The following is a 15,007-nucleotide window of genomic DNA, read 5'->3' as shown; positions in this document are numbered from 1 at the left end:
CTTTTATTGGCATCTGCTCTCAGGATCCTCTAGTAAATGTATTTAAACAATGTTGTACATGCTCATGGAAAATTCTTGGTTTAACGTCAATAATAACTGTATTTTTAAGCTTGTACCGCACAGACACATACACAACAAAAAAATTACATATTGGGCAGCTGTAAGGCAAAAAAAGTACACGACCCTTGGTTTTAAAATAATTTACTCTTTAATAATGTCGCCAGTTGCTCATTTCTATAGCAATTAAAATTAAACCTGGGGCACGTTAAGAAACAGAAAACACTTATATATAAAAAACTTTATATATTATAAAACATTTTACTTGTAATTAAACCTCTATGGGGTGGTTTCCCAGACAGGGCTTATCCTAGTCCCAGACTAAAATGCATGTTTGAGCTGCTTTAATTTAAAAACATCTTGCACTAACATATATCAGTGCCATTCCCAATATAATTTTAAATATATTTTAAAATGAACAAAAAATTGCCAAAAAATATATGTACTGTAATATATTTTTAAATGTTTAAAAAAAGAAATTGCAATTTTTTTGTATATTTTGAAATGTATTTAAAAAATAAATATATTTTAAAACATTTATATTCATGTTGCACGAAAAAACCTGTCACAAACCTGTAAACAACAGTTTATTTATTTTTTAATATTTAAAATTAAATATATTTTCAACTGCAATTATTTATATAACTAATATATATATATATATATATATATATATATTTATACATTTTATACAAAATGTCTATATGGCCATATGGATTGTAAAATTAGAAATGTATTTGTTGCCCCTGAAATTCGTACATTTTGAAATATATGTTAATATATGAAGGTTAAAACTAAATATATTTTCAATTTAAAAAATACATTTAATTTCTACCAAATGTATTTAGCATATATTTAAAACATATTTTTGTACAAAGAAATTTATTTTTTTGCCGTATGGGTTGTTTTGTACCAAGGTGCACAGCAGTAAAGTATTGCTTTTTTTAGAGGTATGTTTGTAAAAACTACTTAAATGTCCTAGTTTAACTAAGACCTGTTCCTGGATTAATCTAAACCCTGTCTGGTAAACTTTCCCATGTGAGATTCCACTTTATTTCCATCCTTAAACCAATGGTGAACCACAATGCACATGTCATGACATTAGGCTTGTACCAGACTTCTAAAAATGTTATCAAACCAGATTTCAGAAACCCTGACCACACAACCTGATTGACAGATAGAGAGATGCCAGTGTTTAGTCTCTTATTTCTCAGGATACATTTCTGTGTAAAGCCCGGGATACACTGCACGATTATTGGCTGTCCCAGACAAAAGATTGCCATCGTGAAACAATCGTCGCGATTTCTGTGATCGTGGCTCTTCATCGGTGGTCCTATGTCGTACAATGAGAGCGGTTCAAAGACGGCCTTTTTTCCGGTCTTGCATCCAAGGATAGCCTACGATAGTTTTCTGACAGTGTCAGAAATTTGGCATGATCACCGCACAGTGTGTTTGCTGCTACGACCTGCGCGCCGTATTTGTTTACCACGAGCACATGCTGGTGACGTTGCGCAACATGTGACGCTGCCGCCGAAGCTTCCGTGTCATCATTGTACAGTCTACATGCCTCTCGTATCCGAGTTTAGACGATACATGTTGCACAGTGTGATAAGGTAATGATCTTATAGGAGGGCAAAAATCCTGCTACGTAAAATTACTTTAAATACCTTAAAAAATTTTGTTGAATCAACTCGGATTTACAAGTCATTACTAGAGATGAGTCGTTATAACTACAGGTGTGTTGTTATAACTTATAAAATTAAGTTGACTTTTCTCAACTATATATTATAAGGTTTGACACCTCATCTCAACTTGTAAATTTGAGTTGATTTAACAAAAAATTTAAGGTAGCAAAGTATTTTTTACTGTGTATGCAAAAAAAAAACTATGCATCACTTCATTGCTAACACAAAGGTTCACAATCAGCTATAGGATATAGTGACCCAGAAACTGGAGTCACTAATGTTCTGTCCTCATTGTGTCCAAAATCAATCCACTTAACCCCAGGGTGGCTTTTGGGTATCTGTTTTATCAATGAATGTACTCAGTGTCAGTATGTGAAAATTGTCTAATAGATGGTACATTTAAAAACAAGAGGAAATAAAAATAAATCATCACTTAGCCAAGTGAGTGCACATTAGATTAAAGTAACTAATTTCGGTTGTTCAGTCCCTCCAGAAAAACGCGATTGTGCGATCGCGCGATATATTGCATAATCAGCCAAAGTCCGCATATTTATGCGGGGCTGCATTTTTTCGCTGCATTAATTACATATTTCCGCGCACAAAATATGCGGGGTTTGTATGATTTCATAATCTCCGCATTTTCGTAGCAAAAAGTCACATATATATTAGCAGAAAGTTAAAAAATGTTGCATTTACTTCCCAAAAGCGCAGCCGTGTCCTTTATTGCTATGGGAACGTTATGAAGTGACGTGATTATGTGACGTGAACATCATTGCAGCTTTTGCAAGTTTCCGCAGTTTTTGCAAGTTCCGCAATTTTCGCGAATTCCCGCAATTCCATCGCATAAATTGCATAAATATTCCATCGCATTTTTTAAGAAAACGTGCCGCAAAATCGAGGATCTTTGCCCGCAACAATCACAAAAAAACTCTGCGTTTTTCTGGAAAGACTGGTTGTTACAACAAATAATGAATGGCAGTAAGTCAGGAATGTATTCTTCCATTTAAAATCACATCTTTTACATCAGGTTTTGGCACTGTCAACCCAAAAGTAGAGTTTAATCCACTTACAGTATAAAAAATGTGTGCATTGGGTATTTCTAAAATTTCTGAATTAGATAAAAAATAGATGTTGTTAAAAAATCAATTAATGACTTTATTATCATATTTTAAATTAACAATGAGTCTTTGTAAGTGGTATCGATGAAAGTTGCAGTTTGTCCTGTTAGTGCAGCACCATTTAGTGTCAATCCACTTGATTTCGTCCATTAATAATATACGTGTGAAGGCCTTGGGCACATTTTATACACCATCATGTTGCATAGTCATATAGGCTATTGTAGCAGCAAAAAATGTTGTGCTTTTCATACTGGAGTTGTTCTTCTTGTTGCAGTTCCACATTGAGAAACATACAAGTGCTCCTTTACTGCGCATTGCGCGCGCACAATGTCAATCCCAGAATTCTGTGCATACACAGGGCTTTTACGGGGATTCGCCGAGTTCTGTTTAAAGTTTGGTGACAGCATGACTCCGTTTTCAGACTTGATTGAATTTTGACCATGTGCATTTGGAAACCCAACCCCCTTTTCTGACCCCCAATTGTTTTGTATGGGAATCCCTTTTTCTGATTTCACAGAGTTCTGCGTGGGAAAAATATGAGGATTCGCAAATGTATTGTTGGCAATGACAGAGTTGTGGAAATGCGCAAATCCACGGCTAGTATTAAGAGAGTTGTAGGTTGCATTCGTTGAAGACGCGTGCCCCAGCCCGTACAACCCGAGGTCGTTTCCGTGTCGAGCAGGTGAAGGCTCGCGCGACCGGGAGTCAGATGAACGATTTTGCCCCTGCCTCCAGCGATAACGGGAACGGTAGCTGGTCGATCGCCGTTGCTGCAGGGAATGAGTGCTGAGTTGGAGCGTGCGATGTGAACGCGCTCTGAGCACGCGGTGCGTATCGATGAACAAGTGCACGGTGAGGACGCCCACCGTCTCCGCTACAATGAAGGAAAGCGCGCCGCAGTAGAAGCTCCAGCCGTACCAGTGACTGCGCTTCGACTCGCTCTGGTTTGGGTCACCAGCATTGGACGAAATATACACAATAATCCCAATTATGTTACTTAGACCTGAAAACAAAAACATGTTAAATCCCAGCTGAAATGCAAAGGAGAAAATTTTTGGTTTATTCTAAAAATGACAATTGCCTCAATTGTGTTAGCAACCCAAGAGGTTCACTTCCCACAGAAGACATATACTTAAAGAGACACTCCACTTATATTAAAAATATGCTAATTTTCCAGCTCCCCTAGAGTTAAACACTTGATTCTTACTGTTTTGGAATCCATTCAGCCGATCTCTGGGTCTGGCGCTACTCAAAAAAAAAGTGGAGTGTCCCTTTAAAAAATGTGTAGCTTCTTACACAAGTTTTGATTAAGTATCTGCAAAACTTCGCCCCAAATATCATTGGCATAAGGATTGCATATATATTTGGTTAGAATGCCACCTACTGGTCATGGCTAAAGGTTACACGAGTATAAGGAAAATGTATCTACCCATAAATGTTCAACTTCTTTATTAAAAGTGAAATGATTAAAAAAAGAAAAATACTTTTTTTATCTACAACAACATTTACTATAGTGAAATGTAGTAAAATATAGTTTTTGAATCTTACTATAGTTTCAATAGGCTGACCCTGCAGCTATATAATTAGGCTACATTAGATAATTAAAAGCAGGTATTGAATTTTAGAGGAGGGGGACAGGGTCGTTGCTAGGGTCAGATAGGAGGGGGACTTAGCCTCCTGAGAACATGACCCCACGAACACAGCTAATATTTCAGCCTGATCTCATGAATTTTTGTGGGATAGTCATGGAATTTTTTGCTCAGTTTTCTGTGGCATTCTCTCGGATCTCCGCATTTTTCCGTGGCCCTGCCACGGACTGTCTTTTTCCGTGGCATTCTCACGGATTGGTTGCTCAACTGTTTTGTGCTATTTTCTTGCCATTGTCACTTCGTTTTATGGTTAGATTTAAATAAAATGGCATCCTTACCCAAACCCAACTCTAACCCCAACACCAGGCGACAATTGTTTGAAGTTTTCAAACTATTTTCAAACCGAAGCAAAAATGGTTTGAAAAAAGGAAAAAGCAGTTGAGTAACCAATACGTGAGAATGCCACGGCAAAATGCGGAGATCCGTGAGAATGCCACGGAAAAATGAGCAAAAAAATTCTGTGACTATCCTACGGAAGTTCGTGAGATCAGGCTGAAATATTAGCTGTGTTCGTAGGGTCATGTAAGCTGTGTTCGTAGGGTCATGAGATCACGTTAAATATTTTTATAATTATGATAATAATTCTAATGTAAACATAAAATAAAAAAAGCGTGAAAAATTGTTTACAGTGCTGTCTTTTTTATGTTTTTCTTTTTTCCTCAATTCTGTCTTTTCCTCATGTTGATCAACCCCTCTTTTTTGCAATTCAACTGTTTTTCATTTTATGGAGCTTTATATGTAGCTGCTTGTTTTTTTGAGCCCTGCATTCTCCATGCTGGGTAAATATTAGTTATAGGACAATATATTGCAGAAGCCGATATATCTGCCAATATTTGGATTTTTTTTAAACTGCATCGGCCAGTAAGTTTTTCTATTAATAAATTTGATGTTTGTAATAAAAAAGGCACTCATGTCACTAAACGTGAGGGGTGTATTCTTCCATTTAAAATCACATCATTGCATCAGGTTTTGGCACTGTCAACCCAAAAGTGGAGTTAAATCCACATATAAGAAAATGTGTGCTAAACATAAATTCTCTGCTAAATTCGTGTTATATCTGCCTCATATTGACCATACAGCTTTCTTAATATTTGTATAGGCATCGGCCATAAAATAACCCATATCTGTCGACCACTAGTAAATATATATAGGTTAAAATGACCCAATGCTGTCCTCCAGTAGGCTAAATGAAAGATTTAAGATATTAATAAGCCGGTGCAATTCTATTATTATGAATGGGGAAAGATGCGAAGTTCATTACAGCCACTCTAGCTAAGGAAGTCCCGCCTCTCATTGTTAAAACTGGCCAGCAAGCAATTTGGCTAAAACAAGGCTAAATTTGGGCTGTCAGTGAAAGTCTAATAGACGTCTGCCATAGCCCAAAAATAGACAATACGTGTAAGTTTAGAACAAAATGAAAGCAAACCCCTTTGAATACCTGTTGACTTTGCTTACATGTTGAAATATCATACATCTTCAAGTTATTTTGGCAAAAATGTAACCAAATTCAAGGTTATTTAGGGTAGAAGGGGATTATTCATAGCCGGACTATACTGGGTCTATTAGCCACCATTTCAACATCTCGATTTTTGCTTGCTGGGTGGCCAATCATCAATCGTTAAAGACTGTTAAAGATTATTCCTGCACTACACTCGAAAGAAATGGCGCTAACTAGCACTAAAAGTGGCTTGTAATCATAGGAAAACTATTTTTAGTGCTAACCATCACCTATGTAGAACCTGTGGGGGCGGGGCTCCCCAGATAGCATGCAACCATTGAAACAATGTTAAAAATCGTTGATTTGTCAATGTTAATACCATTGAATCAATATCACATTTGCACCCTCCATTAATATTGAAAAAAATATTGAAATTTCAACAAATCAGCATTATTGTGATCAGTGTTTGCTTTAGTTGGGCCCTTGACTCTTCTGTTTTAATGTGTTTAAAGTTTTATTTGGCTGTTGAAGCAGTGTTTTTTTTTTAATACATTTGCTATTGCAAAGAAAACATTGAATGTTATTAAGTAGTTTAATTCTTGTAGATATACCTGAATAATATTAATGAAATACTGTTAAAAATGTGAAAGAAGTGGATTTACAGTACTAGTTGGAAGCAGTGTCAGGTCTGTTATTTTGAGGATTATAAAAGTACTTAGAAGGTTAAACTATTGAATCATGCTGCAATGCATGCTGGGTATCATCGTAGTACTAAACTAATTGATCACTCCCAGCATGCATTCCAGTTGATCGTTTTATCCGAATTTGTTTGATGATTGTCACCATTGTTGAGATTTGTAGGATGGGTAATGATGTCTGAATGTGTCAGCATTTTTTCACTTTTTCTCTTGTCACAGTGTATTTACAAACCAAAACAATTATAATTGTCAAAAATGGATCAGCATAATCATGTAAAGCAGCTTCATTTTATATAATCTTGACATCTTCACAAAAAGCAATCAGTTAACTTTGAAACACATCTTTCTTTTCCAATGCACATGCATTTCAACATAAACACATACAGACACTTAAAAAAAAGAATAGAAAGATTTAACTTAGTGAATGTCAAGAGTCAAGGACTCAGCTAAAGCAAACACTGATCATAACAATGGTGGCTTGTTCAAACTTCAATATCTTTTCAATATTCATGGAGGGTGCAAACCTGATATTGATTCAATGCAGTTAACATTGACAAATCAACTGTTTTTAACATTGTTTCAATAGTTGCATGCTATCTGGGTCTGTACAGAGTGTTGTGAACATATGTGCAGTAGCAACCATTTTTTTTGTGTAATTTGAGTTTAAGAAACAAAATTTATGGTACGGCTGTCGTCAGGTAAATAAAACACAGTAAAAAGCACTATACAAAATAAACGTGACTAATATGACTGAAATGTTGCAAATGTGGTCTTAAAGTTTTTCCTAAAAAGGATTTTTGCCAAATGCAGGATTTCTCTCAAAAGCTGCATGAATTTTGAGCAATGATGTTGTTTCAACAACACTGTTTTCAGCCACTAAAAGTTCGTTTTAAGAGATGCATGTGTGTAAGCGTGCAGACATACCAGCTGAGACAAAAAAGATTCCCGCGCACAGGATAACATTGTGTCGGCTCTTGTAGAACTCACTAGCAGCTACACAAACTCCACCAATGAACAGCAGTCCCACACTCAGTATAGGGAAAAGACTAGAGGCACGCACAGCACCTATAACACACAAAGACAAAATATTATGTTGACATAGCATTATATCACAAATGTTTAAATTTAAATAAAAAAATTCTGAATGTTTCCTTATTTAATGTATTCTACTTTTTATTGTCATATGCACCATCACATCAAGACAAATTCCTTGCACATGCAAACCCGCAGTACTTGGCAATAAAGATGATTATGATTCAGCAGTGCACCATTAAAACCATTACACATTTCTTTTATGTAGTGTTTGGGTCTTATTCCAGTAGGTTTTAGATAACACCCACCAAAAACATACTTATATACTCTGGTAGTTAATCGATTAAATGGGCACATTTCTTCAGAATCTTAATTTAGGAACTTAGAAGGTGTATATGTAATGAACCATGTATATATCCATTTCCCCCAAATATTACTACAACTATTGAAATGTGTCTTTGATATCTGTGCAGATGTCAATATATGGATATGAATGTATGTGTGTTTGCACCTTGATGTTTGTATACTTACGCAATAGATATTCTGCAGCATCTTGTTCATAATCTGCATCCTCTGGAAAATGATCAATGTTCTTACAAACCCCTTTGAATACGCCTGTAAACACACACAGACACACTGTTAATAGCCAATGCCCTTTTCCAAATGGTTTGACTAATGCTATCAAATCATTAAGTTGCAGGGCATTCAACTGGGGGATGGAACCCACAACCTTCGCATTGCTAACATAAGGCTGTACCAACTGAGTAACACGCCAGTAAAGCATATACTGTATATGTGTATGTTTCGTCTGTTCCAACCATCTTAACTTTACGCATATACATTTTATCAGTGTGTAATCCATGGGATCGAAACTACTTTACTGTATGATATTTTGCGATCTTTACACAATGCTACATAAGCACATTAGTTATTTACATTTGTTTTCTCAACGTAATCAACTTTTTGCTTATTTCACATTCACGAGTTGATGCCCCTTTAACAGCCTGCGCGCTTCATTACACTTTCCATTAAAAGTATCGACGTTGAACTGATATAGGTCAGAGAGTGCGAGATGGGTCGAAACAACAGCACCCTAAAATAGGTAAATCAATTTATTTTTTAAACTTAGACATTTTACTACAATAATAATCATACCTTCCATGCAGCACTGTCTCCAGAGCCCTGAATGAGTGAGCACCTCTTCATTTTTCCGGTTCGTGTCGTTATCATTCGCGCTTTTGGACCTGCACACACCACGCGAGTATAACCAGTAATCCGTCCCGACGGCGATGGTCATCAGACTGAAGGCCGCGAAAGCCCCCGCCGTGGTCACGAGCATCTGCGCTCCACGGTTACACACCTTCATCCTGCGCCCGGGAGCAGGGTGTCTCCAAATTACTGTACACATGTAAGGGATAACAGCAGCTTATCCACTTGGATCTTCATGAGTGTTTTTCAACCCCTACGTGACAGCGACCAAAAGATCGTTTTTCATGTTGGGTTTGGCACGGGTTCCTCATGTCGTGCGCTCCAGACTCGCGCATTGTGAACGAGTTCCAAAATATGGATAGCTAAGGTTTATTTCCATTTATACAAACGTCAGTCAAGTAAGCTCTTCAAAAACTTACCTGCCAGATCAATATTTGTCTATCCATGAACAACCTTCCTTAAAAAGTCATTGTTGCGATGAAAGGTCCCCTCCATAAGTTTTCAGATAAAACCAGTTGGTCCATGACTGGTCTCTGTGCACTCCATGGCACATGCTCATGTCGTTTTGGCTCGAATCTCTGTTAGAGCTCTACACATTCGTGGATGTAAAGCGCCGCCTCTCATTTTGCGCTCGATAGACAGGGCACAAAAAGTCCAGCTTACCGTTACGCACGTGCAACAAAGTAGCTATACATTTAAAAGCATGCATATGATAAGCAAAATAATATTTTGTCATTTTCATTTTGTCGTTAAAAACCCAGAAGTTTTAGGAACAATTAGCCTTTGCCTAAGATGCGTAAAAATGTGCCATGGAGCAGCATTTGCGCATGTTTTATTGACTGTAAAATTTATATTTGGTAACACTTTACATTTTTTATGTTAAACTTATTGAATGTAAATATAACACTAGTAGAGCTATAAATAATTAACTTAAATAGAGTTAGTATTCATATGGACACAGGGAATTATTATGATTTTGATGGACATCTCAAAGCTCCCCATTTTTGACAACGGTGTTGCAAGTGTAGCCTACCATCATACAGGATTTACAATTGCGCTAAAAAAACATGTAAAATGTACACAATATTTACTTTTTATTTAAGTTAACTTGTTAAAAACGTTTTCAGTCTCAACGTTAGAAAAAAACTGACGAAATACAACGTACAGGCTGCCCTTTACATGGGAAATAAAAACAACACGCGTATGGAAGTAAAACAGTGCCATTGGATTTTGAATTCTAATTCTTAGCACTGAATTTTTTTACATCGAATTTTTAACACTGAATTTTATTTTGCATCTAAATCAGACTTTGAATTTTAAAAGCCATTGAATTTCTAGCACTGTTTTTTTGCCTATGACATTTTTTTCAATGTTTTAAAAAAATTCAGTGAGAAAAAAATTTCAATGTCTAAAAAAATTCAGTGTAAAAAAATTCAATGTCTCAAAAGATTCAGTGTAGAAACATTCAATGTTTCAAAAGATTCGGTGTAAAAAATTCAATGTCTCAGAAAATTCAGTGCAAAATAATTCAACCTCTCAAAAAATTCAGTGTAAAAATATTCAGAGTCAACATCCGGGGAAGCAAGGAGAAGCAATCGATCCCTGTATCAAATCATTCAACATTCAGCCAATCATTTACGCTCCATTGGTCATGTGACGCTGAAACGGGAAGTCGGTGAAGTTCAGGCAAAGGGTTTATTTGCATTAAAGGCGGAGTCCACGATGTTTGAAAAACGCGTTGGAAAAGGAGACGGGCCGACTACCAAAACACACTTATAGCCAATCAAATCAAATCAAATGCCGGGTTGCGTATGTGTGGGGCGGGTCTATCAACAGAAGGTCCAGATTCTATTGGGGTAGGGGCGTGTTTGTTTGGGTGTTTTCAAATATCAACATTGGCTTTCAAACATCGTGGACTCCGCCTTTAACGTAGTACGAAATCTCACATTTTTCACATCTGGCAGATCGTATCATCAGTATATCAGGACACTGCCCGTTTACATTTTTTTACACTGAATTTTTTTAGACATTGAATTTTTTTTCTCACTGAATTTTTTTTAAAACATTGAAAAAAATGTCATAGGCAAAAAAACAGTGCTAGAAATTCGATGGCTTTTAAAATTCAAAGTCTGATTTAGATGCAAAATAAAATTCAGTGTTAAAAATTCGATGTAAAAAAATTCAGTGCTAAGAATTAGAATTCAAAATCCAACGGCACTGTTTTACTTCCATACACGCGCCTACCGCTAAACTCCCTCAGAGCGCGCGCACTGCAGAAGGGCGTTTGCGTTTCTCTGAATCTGGGACACCAATTAATTTCACAACAACTTATTTCAGTTGCTTAAGAGTTATGAACACACCATTTAAACATGACTTATTAGGGTATAGTTTCACAGAATCTCGTCTGACAGCAATAACAGTGAGTTTTAAGGAGCCAAAGGCTGACAGGAATACGGGTTTTACCTTAGCTGATGGGTATCTTTCCTGATTTCCTTCGGAAAAACTCTTCCACAAAGTCATCGAAATCCAATTCCCTCAAAAGTTTGGATTAAATGGCCATTAAAAACAATAAACTGAGTGAGACATCCGAGTACGCGTGACAACATGTTGTATTTTACTCGCTCTCAACAGCTAGGAAGGATTGCATTATGATTAATTATTTGTAAATAAAAAATAAAAACGTATTTTACCGTATTTAGCGCCATTTCATTAAAAATAAAAAATTATATGAAAAATTTACTCATAAATTTGCCAAGGCCCCCTGCTGGTCCAGTTGCCCTGGCACGTGCCCAATACGTGAGTTAATCCGTCCCTGTATGGACACCAATGCAAAGTGTCATGTTTCATATTCTATAGTTGCTGTTTATTTATTTTATTATGTTTAGTATTTAAAGCAAAAACATGATAAATCTTCCAATTCTTCCCTCTTACATTAAAATAGCTACCTCTATAAATAAATACTTTAGTATTAAAATATTACAAAACCTTGATATCCTTCTCATATTAATATGATCATGCACAATTTGGTACCATTTCTTAAAACTAGCCGAATAACTCTACAAAGCAGACACATTTTACTGTAGACGGACACACAGTACAGACACAGGTTGCCATTGGAACACTTCAGTTTTAATGGCCACATAACATGAGTTAATAACATGCAAAACATCTCTTCAATCACCAGCAATAACATTCTCCTGTATAGCCAATAACCACTGCTGCCTGTTAATGTCAGTGTGTTAGTATTGACATACACCTGTCTTGCATAGTATAAAATCTGGTTTGGGGAGGTTGATTCTTGTACAGGAAGCCCTTTGAAGCTTTCATCATTAAAACATGATAGAAAAACTCAAATATTAGCTCCATACCAAAAATAAAGGGCCACGGGATGTGCATGTCATTTTAGGTGTAACTAATCCAGATTATTCATTTACAGTTATGCACATGCTGAAGAGTTTTAATAGTTCAGGAAAAAAATGATAGTAAGGCTGTCAGTTATGATCTGCATTGGGATACCTTTTGATGCTTTACTAACAAAACATCCAGTTAAGATTAAAACTGTACTACCCTTACATCCAATTCTTTATAATTCAGGCCAGATCACTGTTTGTCTTCTTTCACAAACAAACAAACATCCATCCATTTATTCTATACAATAAATACTATACAATATCTGTATACGTTATCCAGACTTTCCCGGTCACAACACCAAGAAAAGCAGGCTATCCTTATATAATCACTGTTTACATAATCACACAATGCATTTTTATTTGGAAGACTAGAATACTTATATTTCTAATTCGTATATCTAAATACAAAAGAAAACATAAACAGAAATGTTCACATACCAGAACTCTTTTATAAAGGATCTATACTACTACAGATCCAACCATTACTGACACGTTTGGTTAATATGTAAACACAGAGTTAAAGAGCAAGGGCTCTACCAGGCATGCATAGGGTAGACTACAACTCCTTGTGGAGTCTGCCGAACACAGACACGACACATAACGAGTCCCCCGAATACGGCATAAACCCCCATACACAGATATGGCACATACGGGTTTCAGGCAAGACTTTAGTTTTGTTGGGCTTATATGAATCCCTTAATAATAAAAACCTTAAAAACTGCATGTTGTGTTCACTTGTGTTATCTTTAACGAATATTTAAATTTGTTTGGTGATCTGAAACATTAAAGTGTGACAAATATGCAAAAAAACATAAGATGTCTGGAGGGGGTCCGGCACAACACTTTTTTTCACACCACTGCATTTTTGATGTACTGTCATCTTCAGATTGCACAACTTCTGTAACATCATTGTCAAAAAAAAATGACCAAGTTAGTTGGTCATATAGTTGCCATCATAAATGGGCAATCATTTTTCCTTAATTCCTTTCAGAGATTTAATTTTTCATGTATATTTCAACTATTAAATTGCCGATCAGTATTGGATTGTGACCCATATATATATTTCAAAAGTTAAAACTATTTTTTAAAAACACAATGAAGATAGAATGTGCATACATTTTTTCTTGTGAGGTTCATTGATTGATTATAAATTTATTGTCTATGCAATAATGTAAGATATCTATATAAGTTTAATAATTTTGAATACCATAAATCTGAATTATAATGCTTATTCTGTGCACTCAGAGAAATATTATCCTGACTTACCTGAGCAAACATTTATATAATTTTATTTGTCATTATATATAAATATGTGTGTGTGTGTGTGTATCCAAATGTGCTATTGACATGAAATTTTCACCAGATGTTGGTAACAACCCAAGTAATCCATACGTACAAAGAAATCAAAACAAATAAGTTCAAAAATTAAGTTATATGTAATAATGTGAAATGACACAGGGAGGAAGAAGAAAGGGAGGTGCAAAAAGGCATAAAAAAGCCAAGAAAAAAACAGCTGAAAACTATCAGTAATTAAAATTGGTAAAAACTGTCAATAGCACCTTTGAAAATATATTTACTGAGAAAAATGGTGACGTGTCCAATACTTAATTCACCCACTGTATAGGGGATAATGCAGATTGCACTATGAATTAACAAATAATTGTGATTAAACAGTGGTGTGATGCTCTTACAAATAGCATGCATTTGTTTATTATGACTTATTTACGACTATTAATATCTGTGCTTCAATGATCGACATACAGGTCAATAACAAAAAAAAGCTCCTAAAACCGATTTTTAAAAAAAAATATGTAATGCATATTTTTGAGTCAGGAACAATGCATTTAACGTTTTGTAAACCAGAAAACATTTCAGTACATTTAAATTAATTTTTTTCACAATATTTTTGATATCCTCATTCAAAGAAAATGTCAGGTGGTATAACCAATTATTGTCCATTTGCCAGATAAGTTTTAATGTGCTCCCTGTGTCATGCTAATTGTTTGTTTATTTGATAGTGTCCAATAAATTTAAGAACAATAATAAAACAAATATAGACGACCTTGCATTTATTAAAACTAAAATTATTATGTAAGTTATAGCTTAAAATTATTTAGCTTAATGGGGCATTCATAGCAGCTGCTCACTTTGACTTTCTGGTTGCACCACCTGACCTCTGCAATGAATTTACATTTAAAAGACTTCTAGTTGGATGCTGGTGGTATAAGGTTTTGCATGTGATATTAAATTCATAAATATACTTTTAAATTTACAATTAAAATGTGATCGATAAAATAGCATTTTTTTCTAGCTTTTCATTGGTTGTACCACCTGACACAGAATGTGAACCAGCCTACCCATAACATTAAAGTGGCATTTTTTTCAGTATTTTAGAGAAATCTACAAACTTTCATTCAGCCATAAAGAGCACCTGGAGTTTAACGGATGATGAGACATCATGTTTAGTATTTATACTCATTGCGGTTGTACTACACTGACATTTGAGAACATCCAAATTGTCAAACACATGTTTTTTAAATTATCCTTACATCCAAACAACTACTGATATTCGTGAAATAATAGGAAAGATTTCGAACATAAAATAATGAAAAATGAACTTGTTTTGATTTTGAGTTGTCTTAAACTGCTCATTTGTATGGACAGTTGCCCTGCCGCCATTTTACATTTTTTAGATAACAAACAAAAAATGA

At 35.4% G+C, this 15,007-nt stretch overlaps 1 protein-coding gene across 1 annotated transcript; it reads right to left on the bottom strand.

Moving 5' to 3' along the window:
• Nucleotides 1–1,513: 1,513 nt before the first annotated feature.
• Nucleotides 1,514–9,204, bottom strand: cacng3a (calcium channel, voltage-dependent, gamma subunit 3a). The gene is made up of 4 exons (XM_055206015.2): nucleotides 8,833–9,204; nucleotides 8,209–8,292; nucleotides 7,570–7,710; nucleotides 1,514–3,863 (listed from the first exon to the last, which is right to left on the bottom strand). The coding sequence occupies exons 1-4, from the start codon at nucleotides 9,083–9,085 to the stop codon at nucleotides 3,106–3,108; spliced, it is 1,236 nt and encodes a 411-aa protein (XP_055061990.2). The 5' UTR covers nucleotides 9,086–9,204; the 3' UTR covers nucleotides 1,514–3,105.
• Nucleotides 9,205–15,007: the final 5,803 nt, after the last annotated feature.

This window comes from Misgurnus anguillicaudatus, chromosome 3, assembly GCF_027580225.2.
Source record: "Misgurnus anguillicaudatus chromosome 3, ASM2758022v2, whole genome shotgun sequence".
Taxonomy (NCBI): domain Eukaryota; kingdom Metazoa; phylum Chordata; class Actinopteri; order Cypriniformes; family Cobitidae; genus Misgurnus; species Misgurnus anguillicaudatus.
This window is presented reverse-complemented; position numbering and strand designations above follow the sequence as displayed.